The sequence below is a fragment of the Salmo trutta genome, chromosome 17, assembly GCF_901001165.1.
Source record: "Salmo trutta chromosome 17, fSalTru1.1, whole genome shotgun sequence".
Classification (NCBI taxonomy): Eukaryota; Metazoa; Chordata; class Actinopteri; order Salmoniformes; family Salmonidae; genus Salmo; species Salmo trutta.
Genome location: NC_042973.1, coordinates 29023953 through 29043604, shown reverse-complemented (window position 1 = coordinate 29043604; position 19652 = coordinate 29023953). Strand labels below are relative to the sequence as shown.

The window sequence follows — 19652 nt, the reverse complement described above, 5'->3', positions numbered from 1 at the left end:
TGGTGAGGTGGACACCAAGGAACTTGGCACCCTCGACCCGCTCCACTACAGCCCCGTCAACTGTGTGCCCCGCCTTTTCATGTAGTCCACGTTCAGCTCCTTTGTCTTGCTCACATTGAGGGAGAGGCTGTTGTCCTGGCATCATCGGACTGAGCTTGTTGTCATTGCAGGCTTTGCAGGCAATCTCAACACTGTGCGTTACAGGGAAAACATCCTCCTCCCTCGTGGTACCCTTCCTGCAGGCTCATCCTGACATGACCCTCCAGCATGACAATGCCACCAGCCAAACTGCTCGTTCTGTGCGTGATTTCCTGCAAGACAGGAATGTCAGTGTTCTGCCATGGCCAGCGAAGAGCCCGGATCTCAATCCCATTGAGCATGTCTGGGACCTGTTGGATCGGAAGGTGAGGGCAAGGGCCATTCCCCCCCAGAAATGTCCGGGAACTTGAAGGTGCCTTGGCGGAAGAGTTTAGTAACATCTCACAGCAAGAACTGGCAAATCTGGTGCAGTCCATGAGGAGGAGACGAACTGCAGTACTTAATACAGCTGGTGGCCACAGCAGATACTGACTTGCTTTTGACCCCCCCCCCCCTTTGTTCAGGGACACATTATTCAATTTCTGTTAGTTACATGTCTGTGGAACTTGTTCAGTTTGTCTCAGTTGTTGAATCTTATGTTCATACTAATATTTACACATGTTAAGTTTGCTGAAAATAAGCGCAGTTGTCAGTGAGAGGACATTTTATTTTTTGCTGAGTTTATAAAGTGCATTCGGAAAGTATTCAGATCCCTTGACTTTTTCCACATTTTGTTACATTACATCCTTTTTCTAAAACGGATTAAAAAAATCTCATCAATCTAGACACTATCCCATACTGGCAAAGCAAAAACAGGTTTTTAGATTATTCATTTTTTTAACTAATTTATCAAATAAAACCCCCCGGAAATATGACAAGTATTCAGACCCTTTACTTACGCTTTTGTTGAAGCACCTTTTTGCAGTGATTACTGCCACGAGTCTTCTTGGGTATGACACTACAAGCTTTGCACACCTGTATTTGGCGAGTTTCTCATTCTTCTCTGCAGACATCTAGGTTTTGTGTGTGTAATCTCCTCAGATATCTGTGCAGTACCATCAGGCAGAGGCCTGACCCTGCTGTTTGCGCTGTTGCCTCTGTTTAAAGCCCTCATTATCACCCTGTGCAGAGAGAAATGGCGTGCAGAGCTGTCACAATACAGCAGTGTAGCGCTCACTGACAGACGGCTCCAGACCAGAGGCACCCGTCTCCTGTCACCTGACTAAGAGAGAGCTTAGATTTATTTCCCAAGAAACAGAATAACTGAAACCCAAACGAGTGGAATCTTTTCTGTTAATCTTGATTGATGCTAGACAAAAAGTACTGCCAGTGTAAAGATTGTCATTGTGCTTGCTTAGCGAGTACCGCTTCCTCCTAATTCGTCTCACACTGAGTCTCGAACCCAGGAACTCTGCTTTCTAGCACGTGACCTCCCTCCCGAAGCTTCTTACCAGTCACGCAACGTGAAAAGCTAGCTATTCAGCAGTGCAAGTTGGAACACTTAATGAAATCATCCAGTGTTACCGAAGTAAATTGACTAGCAGTGAATTTACTCTGCACAGTGAATTTTCACCCATTAGAAGCAGAAAGAGAGGTGAGCAGGATTATGGGTACCAGCTCCTTCAGTGTCAGTCTGATGGCCTGGCCAGCATAGGAAGGTCATAGTGGGTGTGCAGCCACTGCACTTGAGGAGAACAACTCTGCAAGGGACCTTAATACTCTGCTGGGGCGTATTCAGGCAAAGGGATATTGGATAGCTGGCATTTTTTTAATCAATGAACACATTTCTTCAGGATTTATTTCTGCAGCAAATATGTCCACTTAGCCTTAACCATACATTCCAGACCCCCTGCTGACCATTGTAAATCCTTTATTGGGAGAATGAAAGTCAATGTTAGGACAGGTTGGCAAACAATGCCTTAACGTTGGACTCGGCAGGGGATTTTGATTGCAATCTGAGATGTGGCCTAGAACTTCTGCCTAGTCTGTTATATTAAAGTAATATTATTTTTTTAATGGACTAACCTCTTAGCTGAGAGGTTCATCTAGCTTGTGTTTAGATGGTAGTTATTTTTTACATTCTATGGCTCCTGTATTGGCGGAAGGTGAGAACTCAATGTTCTCTCAATGGCACATGTATACACTCACTCATACATTCCACCCTCATGGATTTTTTTTTGGGGGGGGTTGCATTTAAAAAACAAATTGCACTGGAAATTAATGTAAAGCACCTCCATGGGTCTTTAAAAAGTTAATGCCTTAGTGTTTCCTTTGCAACTTGTCAAACAGGACTTGGATGTTATTTGGGGCACCATGGTCCAGTAAGCAGTGGACATTCTTCCCACCCCACTAGTTTTCATTTCTGTAGGTACAGACTCATACAATTATATGATCTTGTTTATATAAAAAATCTTTATCATACCTAAACAGAACTCTATATATACACACACACACACACACACACACAGTTGAAGTCAGAAGTTTACATACACTTAGGTTGGAGTCATTAACTAGTTTTTCAACCACTCCACAGATTTCTTGTTAAACTATAGTTTTGGCAAGTCGGTTAGCACATCTACTGTGTGCATGACACAAGTAATTTATCCATTAATTGTTTACAGACAGATTATTTCACTTGTAATTCACTATCAAAATTCCAGTGGGTCAGAAGTTTACATACACTAAGTTGACTGTGCCTTTAAACAGCTTGGAAAAATCTAGAAAATGTCATGGCTTTAGAAGCTTCTGATAGGATAATTGACATATTTGAGTCATTTGGAGGTGTACCTGTGGATGTATTTCAAGGCCTACCTTCAAACACAGTGCCTCTTTGCTTGACATCATGGGTCATCTGGTTCATCCTTGGGAGCAATTTCCAAATGCCTGAAGATACTACTTTCATCCGTACAAACAATAGTTCGCAAGTTTAAACACCATGGGACCATGCAGCCGTCATACCGCTCAGGAAGGAGACGCGTTCTGTCTCCTAGAGATGAATGTACTTTTGTGTGAAAAGTTCAAATCAATCCCATCAATCCCACCATCCCAACCAGCAAAGGACCTTGTGAAGATGCTGGAGGAAACGGGTACAAAAGTATCTATATCCACAGTAAAACGGGTCCTATATTGACATAACCTGAAAGGCCCCTCAGCAAGGAAGTAATATTACTTTTGCTCCAAAACCGCCATTAAAAAAAGCCAGACTACGGTTTGCAACTGCACATGGGGAGAAATGTCCTCAGGTCTGATGAAACAAAAATAGAACTGTTTGGCCATAATGACCATCGTTATGTTTGGAGGAAAAAGAGGGAGGCTTCCAAGCCGAAGAACATCATCCCAACCGTGAGGCACGGGGGGTGGCAGCATCATGTTGTGGGGGTGCTTTGCTGCAGGAGGGACTGTGGTACTTCAAAAAATAGATGGCATCATGAGGCAGGAACATTATGTGGATATACTGAAGCAACATCTCAAGACATCAGTCAGGAAGATAAAGCTTGGTCACAAATGGGTCTTCCAAATGGACAATGACCCCAAGCATACTTCCAAAGTTGTGGCATAATGGCTTAAGGACAACTAAGTCAAGGTATTGGAGTAGCATTCACAATGCCCTGACCTCAATCCCATAGAAAATTTGTGGGCAGAACTGAAAAAGCGTGTGCGAGCAAGGAGGCCTACAAACCTGACTGTTACACCAGCTCTGTCAGGAGGAATGAGCCAAAAACTTATTGTGGGAAGCTTGTGGAAGACTACCCACAACGTTTGACCCAAGTTGAACATTAAAAAGGCAATGCTACCAAATACTAATTGAGTGTATGTAAACTTCTGACCCACTGGAAATGTGGTGAAAGAAATAAAAGCTGAAATAAATCATTCTCTCTACTATTATTCTGACATTTCACGTTCTTAAAATAAAGTGGTGATCCTAACTGACCTAAGACAGGGAATTTTAACTTGGATTCAAATGTCAGGAATTGTGAAAAACTAAGTTTAAATGTATTTGGCTAAGTTGTATGTAAACTATTGACTAACTATTTATTTCACCTTTATTTAACCAGGTAAACAAGTTCTCATTTACAATTGCGACCTGGCCAAGATAAAGCAAAGCAGTTCGACACATACAACAACAGAGTTACACATGGAGTAAAACAAACATACAGTAGAAAAATAAGTCTATATACAATGTGAGCAAATGAGGTGCGATAAGGGAGGTAAAGGCAAAAAAGGCCATGGTGGCAAAGTAAATACAATATAGCAAGTAAAACACTGGAATGGTAGATTTGTAGTGGAAGAAAGTGCAAAGTAGAAATAATGGGGTGCAAAGGAGCTAAATAAATAAATACAGTAGGGGAAGAGGTTGTTTGGGCTAAATTATAGATGGGCTATGTGCTGTGAGCTGCTCTGACAGCTGGTGCTTAAAGCTAGTGAGTGAGATGAGTGTTTCCAGTTTCAGATATTTTTGTAGTTCGTTCCAGTCATTGGCAGCAGAGAACTGGAAGGAAGGAGAGATGGCCAAAGGAGGAATTTGCTTTGGAGGTGACCAGAGATATATCTGCTGGAGCGCGTGCTACAAGTGGGTGCTGCTATGGTGACCAGTGAGCTGAGATAAGGGGGGACTTTACCTAGCAGGGTCTTGTAGATGACCTGGAGCCAGTGGGTTTGGCGACGAGTATGAAATGAGGGCCAGCCAACGAGAGCGTACAAGTCGCAGTGGTGGGTAGTATATGGGGCTTTGGTGACAAAACGGATGGCACTGTGATAGACTGCATCCAGTTTATTGAGTAGGGTATTGGAGGCAATTTTGTAAATGACATCGCCGAAGTCGAGGATCAGTAGGATGGTCAGTTTTACGAGGGTATGTTTGGCAACACGAGTGAAGGATGCATTGTTGTGAAATAGGAAGCCACTTCTAGATTTAACTTTAGATTGGAGATATTTGATGTGAGTCTGGAAGGAGAGCTTAGTCTGGTTAGACACCTAGGTAGTTGTCCACATATTCTAAGTAAGAACTGTCCAGAGTAGTGATGCTGGACGGGCGGGCAGGTGCGGGCAGCGATCGGTTGAAGAGCATGCATTTAGTTTTACTTGTATTTAAGAGCAGTTGGAGGCTACGGAAGGAGAGTTGTATGGCATTGAAGCTCATCTGAAGGGTTGTTAACTTCTTGGGGCTATGTGGGACGTTAGCGTGCCACCCGTGGCGCACCCTATCAACAGCAGGTGCATTTCAAGAGCGGCAAATTTGAAACCAAATAAATGTCAAAATTCAAGTTTTTCAAACATACAACTATCTGGCACCCTTTGAAAGATAAACATCTCCTTAATCTAACCACGTTTTCCGATTTCAAAAAGGTTTTACGGCGAAAGCATAAAGTTAGGTTATGTTAGGAGAGTACATTGACAATAGCTGTGTGTATTGTATTGTCAATTCAAAGACAGGCGTCACCAAAACCATAAAATCAGCTAAAATTATGCACTAACCTTTTACAATCTCCATCAGATGACACTCCTAGGACATTATGTTAGACAATGCATGCATTTTTAGTTCTATCAAGTTCATATTTATATCTAAAAACAGTGTTTTACTATGGCGTTGATGTTCAGGAAATCGTTTCCCTCCAATACCGGCAGTCAAGTCATCACAACAAAATAATTAATTAATATTAGAAAACATTGGTAAAATATTATATTGTCATTCAAAGAATTATAGATTTACATCTCTTGAACGCAATGGACTTGCCAGATTTAAAATTAACCTTACTGGGAAATCACACTTTGCAATAATCTGAGCACTGCGCCCAGAAAAATACGCATTGCGATACAGACTAACCGCCATGTTGGAGAGATCTAAAATCGAAAATACTATGTAAATAATCCATTACCTTTGATTCTCTTCATCAGATGTCACTTCCAAAGAATCCCAGGTCCATAACGAATGTAGTTTTGTTCAAAAAAGCTCATCATTTATGTCCAAAAAGCTCCGTGTTGTAGCACATGATCTAAGCCAGCCGGACTTCACTTCACTTCAAGAACGGAAAAAATATATTCGTTCGTTCAAACATGTCAAACGTTGTATCGCATAAATCATTAGGGCCTTTTTTAACCAGAACATGAATAAAATTCAAGGCGGACCATTGGGTTCTCTTTTAAAACGTTTCGGAATGAGAGTACCCACCATCAACTCGCACACCAGGTGTCTAATGGGCCATCGCTGTTCCAACGCTCTTCTTCAGTCAGATCTCACTGTAGAAGACTCAAAACACTTTGTAAAGGCTGGGGACATCTTGTGGAAGCAATAGGAAGTGCCAAAATATTCCTCCTTCCCTTTGTTTTTCAATGGTATAGGCTTAAAGTCAATTCAACACATCAGGTATCCACTTCCTGTCAGAATCTGTCTCAGGGTTTTGCCTGCCAAATGAGTTCTGTTATACTCACAGACACCATTCAAACAGTTTTTGAAACTTTAGGGTGTTTTCTATCCATATATAATAAGTATATGCATATTGTAGTTACTGGGTAGGATTAGTAACCAGATTAAATCGGGTACATTTTTTTATCCAGCCGTGAAAATACTGCCCCCTATACCCTAACAGGTTAACAGTGTCCAAAGAAGGGCCAGAAGTATACAGAATGGTATCGTCTTTGTAGAGGTGGATCAAAGACTCACCAGTAGCAAGAGCAACATCATTGATGTATACAGAGAAAAGAGTTGGCCCAAGAATTGAACCCTGTGGCACCCCCATATAGACTACCAGAGGCCCGGACAACAGGCCCTCCAATTTGACACATTGAACTCTATCAGAGAAGTAGTTGGTGAACCAGGCGAGGCAATTATTTGAGAAACCAAGGCTATTAAGTCTGCCGATGTGGTGATTGACAGTCGAAAGCCTTGGCCAGGTCAATGAATACGGCAGCACAGTATTGTTTCTTATCGATGGCGGTTACGATATCGTTTAGGACCTTGAGCGTGGCTGAGGTGCACCCATGACCAGCTCTGAAACCAGATCGCACCTTCTCCGCAATGCAGTGGGATTCGAAATTGTCGGTAATTTGTTTGTTGACTTGGCTTTCGAAGACCTTAGCAAGGCTGGGTAGGATAGATATAGATCTGTGGGTCAAGAATGTCCCCTCCTTTGAAGAGGGGGATGACAGCAGCTGCTTTCCAATCTTTTGGAATCTGATGACACTAAAGAGGTTGAACAGGCTAGTAATAGGGGTTGCAACAATTTTGGCAGATCATTTGAGAAAGAAAGGGTCCAGATTGTCTAGCCCGGAGATTTGTAGGGGTCCAGATTTTGTAGCTCTTTCAGAACATCAGCTGACTGGATTTGGGAGAAGGAGAAATGGGGAAGGCTTGGGCGAGTAGCTGTGGGGGGGTGCAGTGCTACTGACCGCAGTAGGGGTAGCCAGGTGGAAAGCATGGCCAGCCATAGAAAAATGCTTATTGAAATTCTCAATTATAGTGGATTTATCAGTGGTGACAGTGTTTCCTATCCTCAGTGCAGTGGGCAGCTGGGAGGAGGTGTTCTTATTCTCCATGGACTTTACAGTGTCCCAGAACATTTTTGAGTTTGTGTTGCAGGAACCAAATTTCTGCTTGAAAAAGCTAGCCTTGGCTTTTCTAACTGCCTGTGTATATTGGTTTCTAACTTCCCTGAAAAGTTGCATATCACGGGGGCTGTTCGATGCTAATGCAGAACGCCAAAGGCTGTTTTTGTGTTGGTTAAGGGCAGTCGGGTCTGGAGAGAACCAAGGGCTATATCTGTTCCTGGTTCTAAATTTCTTGAATGGGGCATGCTTATTTAAGATGGTGAGGAAGGCATTTAAGAAAAATAACCAGGCATCCTCTACTGACGGGATGTGGTCAATATCCTTCCAGGATACTCGGGCCAGGTCGATTAGAAAGGCTTGCTCGCTAAAATGTTTCAGGGAGCATTTGACAGTGATGAGTGGAGGTCATTTGACCGCTGACCCATAACGGATGCAGGCAATGAGGCAGTGATCGCTGAGATCTTGGTTGAAAACAGCAGAGGTGTATTTAGAGGGCAAGTTGGTTAGGATGATATCTATGAGGGTGCCCGTGTTTATGGCTTTGGGGTGGTACCTGGTAGGTTCATTGATCATTTTTGTGAGATTGAGAGCATCAAGCTTAGATTGCAGGATGGCTGGTGTGTTAAGCATGTTCCAGTTTAGGTCACCTAGCAGCACGAGCTCTGAAGATAGATGGGGGGGGGGCAATCAGTTCACATATGGTGTCCAGAGCACAGCTGGGGGCAGAGGGTGGTCTATAGCAGGCGGCAACGGTGAGACTTGTTTTTAGAGATGGATTTTTAAAACTAGAAGTTAAAATTGTTTGGGTACAGACCTGGATAGTAGGACAGAACTCTGCAGGCTATCTCTGCAGTAGATTGCAACACCGCCCCCTTTGGCTGTTCTATCTTGTCTGAAAATGTTGTAGTTAGGGATGAAGATTTCAGAGTTTTTGGTGGACTTCCTAAGCCAGGATTCAGACACGGCTAGGACATCCGGGTTGGCAGAGTGTGCTAAAGCAGTGAATAAAACAAACTTAGGGAGAAGGCTTCTAATGGTAACATGCATGAAACCAAGGCTATTACGGCTACAGAAGTCATCAAAAGAGAGCAACTGGGGAATAGGAGTGGAGCTAGGCACTGCAGGGCCTGGATTCACCTCTACATCACCAGAGGAACAGAGGAGGAGCAGGATAAGGGTACAGCTAAAAGCTATGAGAATTGGTTGTCTATGATGTCCAGAATAGAGAGTAAAAGGAGCAGGTTTCTGGGGGCGATAAAATAGATTCAAGGTATAATGTACAGACAAAGGTATGGTAGGATGTGAATACAGTGGAGGTAAACCTAGGCATTGAGTGATGATGAGAGAGATATTGTCTCTAGAAACATAATTGAAACCAGAAGATGTCATAGCATGTGTAGGTGGTGGAACTGCTCCGGATAAGGTATAATGAGCAGGGCTAGAGGCTCTACAGTGAAATAAGCCAATAAACACTAACCAGAACAGCAATGGACAAGGCATATTGACATTAAGGAGAGGCATGCTTAGTTGAGTGATCATAAGGGTCCGTGAGATTCAGACAGCTAGCCGGATCATAGGTAGCAAGCTGGCAGAAGATGGAGGGAGGTCTGTTTTCAGCCACCTCGTGCGTTTCCATCTGTAGATTAGTGGGGTTCCGTGTGGTAGGGGGGGCCAGTCCAATTGGCAAAATAGTTATAGTGGCCCAAGAAAATTGTCCAATAGACCGAACCAGATATCAGCCGATAAGACAGCTAACGATTAGCAGGCCGCAGATGGGCGTTCAGGTTACGTCGTGAGGGGGGCCAGTTGGATAACTCCCTCGGGCAGATAACTTAGGTAGTCCAGTCGTGAAGGCCCGATGGGGCTCCGCATCGGCAGTAAAACGGGTCCGGATAGGTGATTGTAGCCCAGGAGTGGCTGATGGAACTCTTCAGCTGGCTAGCTCCGGAATAATTGATGTTAGCTCCGGGACCGACGTTAGCCAATAGTCACTCGGGTAGCAGCTAGCTAGCTGCAAGATCCAGGTGTAGATGTCCAGAGCCTGCGGTAGAAATCCGGGGACATGGAGAGAAAATAGGTCCGGTATGCTCTGGTCTGAGTCGCTGATGACAGCTAACCGTGGCTAGCTGAACTCCAACGTTAGCCAGTGAACTGGCTAACCTCTGGCTAGCTTCTGTTGAGGATTTCAGATTTGAGGTAAATAATACTAAGTTTTTTTTAATTGGTGAGGCGGGTTGCAGGAGAGTGTTTTGAGGTTGAGTTTTTAGAAAAAATATATATAAAAAGATATGCGAAGAAAATATGTGAAAATATATATATACACATGAGACAAGACGAAGGACAAAGATGTCTGACTGCTACACCATCTTGGAGAGGAATATATATATTTATTTATTGTACGCTGGATTCATTCACACTACCAGCATTATTTATATTAAAGTGGAACTTCACCTGCTGATTTGGCCTTGTTTTTGGCTTGCTCCTCAAGAAATGCTGGCGGCCATGGCAGAAATGAAATGTGAGTTGGTTTGGGGGTGTGGTTTGATTTGGTTGTGTCCTTGGCACCAACAAGACACATCCATCTGTCAACCACGCCCAGTTGTTTTCCTCCCACTTAATCACAACAAACAAACCTCATGCAGATTAAGTTCAAAAACTATTGGCAGACGTATGGTGAGAACAGAGGAAGTGAGCTGCCCAGAGATAAGTAAATGCCTTTTACGCTCGCTTCGAGGCAAGAAACACTGAAGCATGCATGAGAGCCCCAGTTGTTCTGGATAACTTATCTCGCTCTTTGTAGCCGGTGTGAGAAATACCTTTTTTTTAAACAGGTCAACATTCACAAAGCTGCGGGGCCAGATGGATTACCAGGACTGTACTCAAAGCATGCGCGGACCAACTGGCAAGTGTCTTCACTGACATTTTCAACCTCTCCCTGACCTCGTCTGTAATGCCTACATGTTTCAAACAGATCACTGTAGTCCCTGTGCCCAAGAAAGCGAAAGCAACCTGCCTAAATGATTATCGCCCCGTAGCACTCACGTCAGTAGCCATGAAGTGCTTTCAAAGGCTAGTCATGGCTCACATTAACGCCGTCATGCCGGAAACCCTAGAGCCACTCCAATTCTCATAGTGCCCCAACAGATCCACAGATGACGCAGTCTCAATCGCACTCCAAACTGGCCTTTCCCACCTGGACAAAAGGAACACCTATGAGAAAATGCTGTTCATTGACTACAGCTCAGTGTTCAACACCATAGAGCCCACAGCTCATCACTTAGCTAAGGACCCTGGGACTAAACACCTCCCTCTGCAACTGGATACTGGACTTCCTGATGGGCTACCCAGGTGGTAAGGGTAGGCAACAACACATCTGCCATGCTGATCCTCAACACTGAGGCCCCTCCTGTACTCCCTGTTCACCCACAACTGTGTGGCCAGGCATGACTCCAATACCATCATTAAGTTTGCTGACAACACAACAGTGGTAGTCCTGATCACCAACAATGATGAGACAGTCTATAGGGAGGAGGTCTGAGATCTGGCAGTGTGGTGCCAGGACAACCTCTCCTTCAATGTGAGCAAGACAAAGGAGCTGATCATGGACTATAGGAAAAGGATGGCTGAACAGTAAGGGGAGGTAATTAACATCGACAGGTGGAGAGTTTCAAGTTCCTTGGTGTCCACGTCACCAACAAACTATCATGGTCCAAACACACCAAGACAGTCATGAAGAGGGCACGACAATGCCTTTTCCCCCTCAGGAGACTAAAAAGATTTGGCATAGGTCCCTAGATCCTCAAAGTTCTACAGCTGCACCATCAAGAGCATCCTGACCGGTTGCATCACCGCCTGGTATGGCAACTGCTTGTTATCTAACCTTAAGGCTCTACAGAGGGTAGCACATCCGGCCCAGTTTCACTGGGGCCAAGCTTCCTGCCATACATGACCTATATATTAGGCGGTGTCAGAGGAAGGCCCCAAAAATTGTCAAAGACTCCAGTCACCAAAGTCATAGACTGTTCTCTCTGCTACCGCACGGCAAGCGGTACCGGAGCACCAAGTCTAGGACCAAAAGGCTCCTTAACAGCTTCTAACCCCAAGCCATAAGCCTGATGAACAGCCCCCTGTTTTTACACTACTGCTACTCCCGGTTTTATTATCTGCAGTCACTTTACAAATTACCTCGACTAACCTGTACCCCACACATTGACTTGGTACCGTACCCCCTGTATATTGCCTCGTTATTGTTATGTAATTGTATTTATTTCAATTTAGTTTTTTTAGTAAATATTTTAACTATTTCTTGAGCTGCGTTAAGGGCTTGGAAGTAAGCATTTCACAGTAAGTTCGACACCTGTTTTATTCGGCGCATGTGACAAATAATATTTGAATAGGTCAATAGCCTATGAAGTAATATGAGAAATTCAGCAATTGCATTCATGTAGATATTCTTATCTAAGTGTTTTGATAACTTTCAAATTTAGTAGCAGGTCCATGTAGAATAAACAACCCTTATCATAATACCATAGAAGTAGTGTTCTGCTAATATCGCAGTGTGCACCTTATACTTTTCATTGTCATTCCCAGCCAATACACATACTGTGTCTATCAGCATTTTGTCTGGTGGTAATGGGACTACCTTGACAAACATGTCAGTGGTCATCCTGTGTGGTGTCCCGTATATAACAGGAGTTCTCTGATTCTGCTGTAGAATATACCCAGTTATTCCCTCCCCATATGGACTGATATCATTCAATATTTTTTTTAAAAGACAGTAAAAGTTGTCTAGTAAAATTGTAATGTTGAGTGCCAGGTCTCTCTCCAAGCCTGTCTGCCAGTCTGGACAAATCTCCATGTGCTGGCTCCATACATGTTTCTGTGAACACATACACACACATAGTCACTGTTCTATTACCAATGGCAGTTAGGAGAAGTAATATCTCATGCAAACAGGTATTATGTTGAAGTTTGAACAGATCAGATAACATCTGCCCAATTATGGTCACCCCATCAAACAACCGAGGCTGGTGTCTCGCAAAAACATCTACGATCCTCTCCATCTGTAGAAAGAGCTAGAGTTAAGGCAGAGTTCATCAGAGACACATGGAATGAAAAGGGTGATACAAATACTGGACTTTTTTTTTCTCTCTGTGCTGTACTATTAGTAATTGACTTCAGTCCCACATTGTGGATGTGTTGAGTGCCTGGCCTCTCTCCATTCAGAGATGTCAGTATCAAGCCTGTCTGTTGGTCACGACTCCATCACATCATCTTGCAAGTGCTGGCTCCATAGACGCATCTTTGAACACATACAGTCACTCTTCTATTACCAGTGATGTTGACAAACAAACATATACTATGTTGAAGTTTGAACAGGTCAGACTAAACCTACCTAATTCTCCCCATCGACGACCGTTGGTAAGCAGTCGGTGAGGCTAGAGGTGAGGTCTTTGCCAACGCCCCATTGATGGGCATGGCTGCGTAGATCAGCTCCTGGCCCCTCATCAAATATACTGGTCGGTCACACACAGACAGAGACCACTGATTACATTATCAATATGGTTATGATTAGCATGGTGAAACTAATGTTATTAATCGTTGAGCATGTGTCGAAGGAAGCTAAAGAAGTTGAAGCTAAGATTAGCGAACATGAGGTTGTTATGAAGGAGATTCTAGGCCTTAATTTTACAGCAATAGACGACGCGATCAACCAGTCCATTGGGAAATACAGACTCTCTACAAGCAACTAAGATCAAGAAATATCAGCGTGACACAGAGGATTACCAGCTTAACCAGGTGTATGCATGGGAAGGCCCAAGGACAGGAGCACGGAGAGGCCGACGTAGGGACGCACCACTGATTGAGGGACGCAGAGACGCAGCAGCAGGAGGACATGGAAATTTGGACACAGAGGCATCCACCGAGAGCGAATTCCCCACAGACAGTGACTCCAGCTACCATGGCACACAGCCGGTTTTTCTAGCCCGGAAGCAACACAAGGCTCTAGGAAAGAAAAGAAACGATGTAGGAGAGGCAAGCGGTCGAAGAGGAGACCAGGATCACAGGCCGTGGACACGGAGCTACAGCAGGACTCGGTAATTAACCTCTCCAAAAAAGACCTTACTGACGCTCAAGTCTCAGTCTTATCTAAGGGTCTCTCTTTTGTACCTACATGTACAAATTCTTCCGTAAGATTAAACTTAAGCATGTGTTTTCACAAAACACTGTTTCGGGCCAAGAAACACATCAACGAACTGGCACACATTTTAAGCCCAAAAGCAAATTCTGTCCCATAGTTAACAACTCTTCGATTAATACCTATTGTAGGTTAGTCGAACAAGAAGCCATGTCAGTGTATACGAGACAAACCACATTCAAAAAAATCTCACTAGAACAGGCACTTAATGAATTAATGAAAGATTCATCGTTGGTTATTAAACCTGCAGACAAGGGGGGTGCTGTGGTAGTTCTAGACTATGAAAAATATAAAGAAGAAATTCAGAGACAACTCAGTAATGAACGTTTCTATAGAAAACTAAGTGTTGATCCCACACAGGTGTTCCAAAGGGATATATGCTCTAGTTTGGAGCAAGGCCTATTAAACCACCTTCTCTCAAAACCTGAATATGAATATCTTTGCTGCGATTGTGCCATACGTCCATGCCTTTACATTTTACCGAAATTACACAAACCTAAAACACAACAAGGCAATTATCCAGGCAGACCAGTGGTTGCAGGAATAGGCTCAATGCTAGAGCCATTGTCGAACTTTGTAGACGCTTTTATTAAAACTCATGTGCAAGCATTGCCATCATATGTAAAAGACTCTATAGACTTCATAAACAAGATCTCACCAATAACGGGTTTGAAAGAAGACTGTATTCTGGTCACATTAGATGTCGAGAGTCTATATACCAGCATTCCCCATGCGGGGGGGCTGGCAGCACTAGCTCACTATTTGGGAGACAGAGATACTAATGAATATCCACCAACAAACTTTATTTTAGAGCTGGCAGAATACGTTTTGAAGTATAACTATTTTAGGTTTGATGATGAATACTACCTCCAAACGAATGGAACGGCGATGGGTTCCACATTCGCTCCGAGCTATGCTAACCTTTATGTGGGTCTATTTGAAGAACGTTTTGTCAATAACATAAACGAAAATCCATTTTTGAACAAAATCCTGAAGTGGTATCAATATATTGACGACATTTTTTGCATATGGGAAGGAACTGAACAAGAGCTGTCAGATTTTATGGCACTACTCAATGACATGGATCCCAATCTCAAATTTACTATTGAAAGTGACACTCAACGCGTTCATTACCTCGATATGTGGATTGAGAAATCAAATGGAACCCTGTTTACAACTCTGTATCGAAAAGAAACAGACAGAAATACTCTATTACAAGGGGACAGCTTCCATCCTGAGCCATTAAAAAGAGGACTTCCTAGAAGCCAGTTTTTCAGACTGCGCCGTATATGCTACTCCAATGATGATTATCTAGAAAAAGCAGCGGAGATGCGCAATAGGTTTCTAAGAAGAGGCTATTCGCCACAATGTGTGGATGAAGCTCTTCATTTGGCATTGGGAAAAACACGAGATGAATTGTTACAAAAAAGACCCGCTAAAGCAAAAGAACACTCCGTTATGTTCACAACCACATATACTTTGAATTCGCGAAAAGTGGGAGGTGTGGTTAAAAAACACTGGCATATTTTATCATCGGACCCAGCTTTGCCGGCTGAATTTAAGAATCCACCACTCATTGTATATAGGAGAGGTCGCAATTTACGCGATAAATTGGTTCATGCCAACTGCCAGCCACGAAAGAAAATCAGCCAGGCTCTTTTACGCCCTCTACCAAATGGTAGCTATAAATGTAGAGGATGCGCACGGTGCAACAATATGATGAAGTGTGAATATTTCTGCCACCCCCACACAGGAAAACGGTTTCAAATAAATGATATCATTACGTGTACCACCACCCATGTTATTTACATTATTAAATGTCTATGTGGGCTCTGCTATGTCGGTAAAACCTCCCGCTCTCTCAAACAGAGAATTAGTGAACACAAAAGTTCAATCAGGAGAAACGACAGGGATTATCCAGTCGCAGTACATTTTAATGACCTAAAGCATGACATTTCTACCTTTTAGATTTTGTGGCATAGAGAAAGTCAAGATATCAGACAGGGGAGGTGATATTAATAATACTCTGAGCAAAAGAGAATGTTTTGGGATTTTCACCCTCCAGACATTATTTCCTAAAGGACTTAATGATGAAATGCCTATGTATGTTATGTTGTGAATTTAAAATATGTTCCTATTTAAGATTACTTCGTTTTTTTCGTATGATGTACCCAATGATTAATGAAAACTTGCTATGTCCTCGTTGTGATTTTATGGACGTGTTTGGTGCGTCTTGTCTATACATTTGTAATATTTGTGAAATGCATATTGTTATGTTTGGTAGCACTTTTTTATTTTTCCTTAGCCTCCAACTCCTTTCCATATGTGGAACGGATGTGGGTGGGGCTAGGTCTACATAGAGGTGCTGTTTTCGATAATTCACAAAAGCTCTGACGAAGGCCGTTGGGCCGATACGTAAGCTTATTAAATACCAGTGATACTATCAAGATCAGTGTGCGGTTTCCTTCATCCTGTTTTAATTGCTTTAATTGTTGCCATGCACCTGCAACAAGACTGCTCAGATGTGCGAGTGCCTTTTGAATATTTCACTTAAGATATCATGATATATGAAGTGAAATAGAATGGTAAATGAAGCGGTCAGGCCTGTTCCACCAGGCTAGGTTATGAAGGTGAATTTGGACAACTTGAAACTGTTGACTTTTGACCAGGTCAAATGTCACCAACCTGATTTCAAGTGTCCTCCCTGTTCCATTTATAGGATTGCTCAAAGCAAGGGCATGTCTGCGTGATGCTGAGGGTCCCCTTGCTGGTCTACTCTATGTTTCATGATCGGCTGTAAACTGGACATCTCTTGAAAAACTGCAGCAGGCAATCTTCATAATCAATGTACTTCCTCATCTTATGAGTTGGTGCTGACTGTGGGTGCCTGTGACAGGTGATACAATAGATTGCATTTTGTTATAAAGAAAGAACAAAGCTTTTTGATAATGCGCTTCACAACCAAAATGACCCTACTACTTGTATCAGCTTGACTGGGTATTTAATTAAATTACTAATTTATCAAACTGGGTATTTTTTTATACACTTTCACATAACACACATTACCGTTGTTGATGAAGCCATCTGTGTCATCAGGGTAGTAACTCGGGACAAGCTAATTTGATGCTTTACAGGTGTAGACTGACTGTAGCCTCAGATTGGATTAGATTCAGGCCGGTGACGCTGTTAGGGTTTGATGCTCCTATTTCACTGTATTATTCAGCCTCAGGCATGAGTTATCTACCACCATAGCTGCATCCAATTATTTAGTTTTGCTCTTGACAATACAGAATACACCTGTATGAGGTACGAACTAACTTGTAAATCCGACATGTATGAAAACGTTAGCTAGCTAGTCTGTAGCAATCTATCTAGCCTGCCTCGCTAGCAGTATCAAATGATAACGTTACATAACCAGCTATATATAAAGCAAATGTATTTATATAGCTCTTCTTACATCAGCTGATATCTCAACGTGCTGTACAGAAACCCAGCCTAAAACCCCAAACAGCAAGCAATGCAGGTGTAGAAGCACGGTGGCTAGGAAAAACTCCCTAGAAAGGCCAAAACCTAGAGAGGAACCAGGCTATGAGGGGTGGCCAGTCCTCTTCTGGCTGGGCCGGGTGGAGATTCTAACAGCCCATGGCCAAGATGTTCAAATGTTCATAAATTACCAGCATGGTCTAATAATCATAGTAGTTGGTGAGGGTGCAACAAGTCAGTAACACAAGAGTAAGTGTCAGTTGGCTTTTTCATAGCCGATCTTTGAGAGGATCTCTACCGCTCCTGCTGTCTCTAGAGAGTTGAAAACAGCAGGTCTGTTCACTTTGCCAAAGCACAGCCCCCACACCACTGGAGGGATATCTCCAACCACCAACCTACCATCCCGAGACAAGGCCGAGCTCCAGCTGTTTGCTTAGAAATTCTAGGAACAATTAGGAGGCCCGCGTCTTGTGACCATAGCGTACGTGTAGGTATGTACGGCAGGACCAAATCGTAAAGATAGGTAGGAGCAAGCCCATGTAATGCTTTGTAGGTTAGCAGTAAAACCTTGAAATCAGCCCTTGCCTTAACAGGAAGCCAGTGTAGGGAGGCTAGCACTGGAGTAATATGATACAATTTTTTGGTTCTAGTCATGATTCTAGCAGCCGTATTTAGCACTAACTGAAGTTTATATAGTGCTTTATCGTGCTATAGTGATTTAGCCGGAAAGTAGAGCATTGCAGTAGTCCAACCTAGAAGTAACAAAGGCATGGATTAATTTTTCTGCGTCATTTTTGGACAGAAAATTTCTGATTTTTGCAATGTTACGTAGATGGGAAAAAAGCTGTCCTTGAAACAGTCTTGATATGTTCTTCAAAAGAGAGATCAGGGTCCAGAGTAACGCCGAGGTCCTTCACAGTTTTATTTGAGATGACTGTACAACCATCCAGATTAATTGTCAGATTCAACAGAAGATCTTTGTTTCTTGGGACCTAGAACAAGCATCTCTGTTTTGTCCGAGTTTAAAAGTAGAAAGTTTGCAGCCATCCACTTCCTTATGTCTGAGACACAGGCTTCTAGCGAGGGCAATTTTGGGGCTTCACCATGTTTCATTGAAATGTACAGCTGTGTGTCATCCGCATAGCAGTCAAATTTAACATTATGTTTTCGAATGACATCCCCAAGAGGTAAAATATATATAGTGAAAACAATAGTGGTCCTAAAACGGAACCTTGAGGAACACCGAAATGTACAGTTGATTTGTCAGAGGACAAACCGTTCACAAAGACAAATATATTTCCAACAGATAAGATCTAAACCAGGCCAGAACTTGTCCATGTAGACCAATTTGAGTTTTCAATCTTTCCAAAAGAATGTGGTGATCGATGGTATCAAAAGCAGCACTAAGATCTAGGAGCACGAGGACAGATGCAGAGCCTCGGTCTGACGTCATTAAAAGGTCATTTACCACCTTCACAAGTGCAGTCTCAGTGCTATGATGGGGTCTAAAACCAGACTGAAGCGTTTCGTATACATTGTTTGTCTTCAGGAAGGTAGTGAGTTGCTGCGTAACAGCTTTTCAATATTTGGCTTTTTCAAGAGAGGCTTTATTACTGCCATTTTTAGTGAGTTTGGTACACATCCGGTTGGATAGAGAGCTGTTTATTATGTTCAACATAGGAGGGCCAAGCACAAAAAGCAGCTCTTTCAGTAGTTTAGTTGGAATAGGGTCTAGTATGCAGCTTGAAGGTTGAGGCCATGATTATTTTCATCATTGTGTCAAGAGATATAGTACTAAAACACTTTAGTGTCTCCCTTGATCCTAGGTCCTGGCAGAGTTGTGCAGACTCAGGACAACGGAGCTTTGGAGGAATACGCAGATTTAAAGAGGAGTCCGTAATTTGCCTTCTAATGATCATGATCTTTTCCTCAAAGAAGTTCATGAATTCATTACTGCTGAAGTGAGAGCCATCCTCTCTTGTGGAATGTTGCTTTTTAGTTAGCTTTGTGACAGTATCAAAGAAATTTCGGGTTGTTCTTACTTTCCTCAATTAAGTTGGAAAAATAGGATGATCGAGCAGCAGTGAGGGCTCTTCGATACTGCACGGTACTGTCTTTCCAAGCTAGTCGGAAGACTTCCAGTTTGGTGTGGCGCCATTTCCGTTCCAATTTTCTGGAAGCTTGCTTCAGAGTTTGTGTATTTTCTGTATACCAGGGAGCTAGTATCTTATGACATGTTTTTAGGGGTGCAACTGCATCTAGGGTATTGCGCAAGGTTAAATTGAGTTTCTCAGTTAGGTGGTTAACTGATTTTTGTCCTCTGACGTCCTTGGGTAGGCAGAGGGAG

At 42.9% G+C, this 19652-nt stretch overlaps 1 protein-coding gene across 2 annotated transcripts in view; it reads left to right on the top strand.

Moving 5' to 3' along the window:
* Positions 1-19652, top strand: part of plin1 (perilipin 1) — a 41175-nt gene that overhangs the window by 13825 nt on the left and 7698 nt on the right. The window contains exon 9 of one of the 2 annotated variants that reach the window (XM_029696400.1): positions 16542-16848. The exons of the other annotated variant lie outside the window; for it this stretch is intronic. Within the exon in view, the coding sequence (XP_029552260.1) occupies positions 16542-16622 (81 nt within the window). The 3' untranslated portion in view covers positions 16623-16848. Of the gene's footprint in view, positions 1-16541; positions 16849-19652 lie in introns of those variants that run through there. 2 annotated transcript variants of the gene reach the window in all.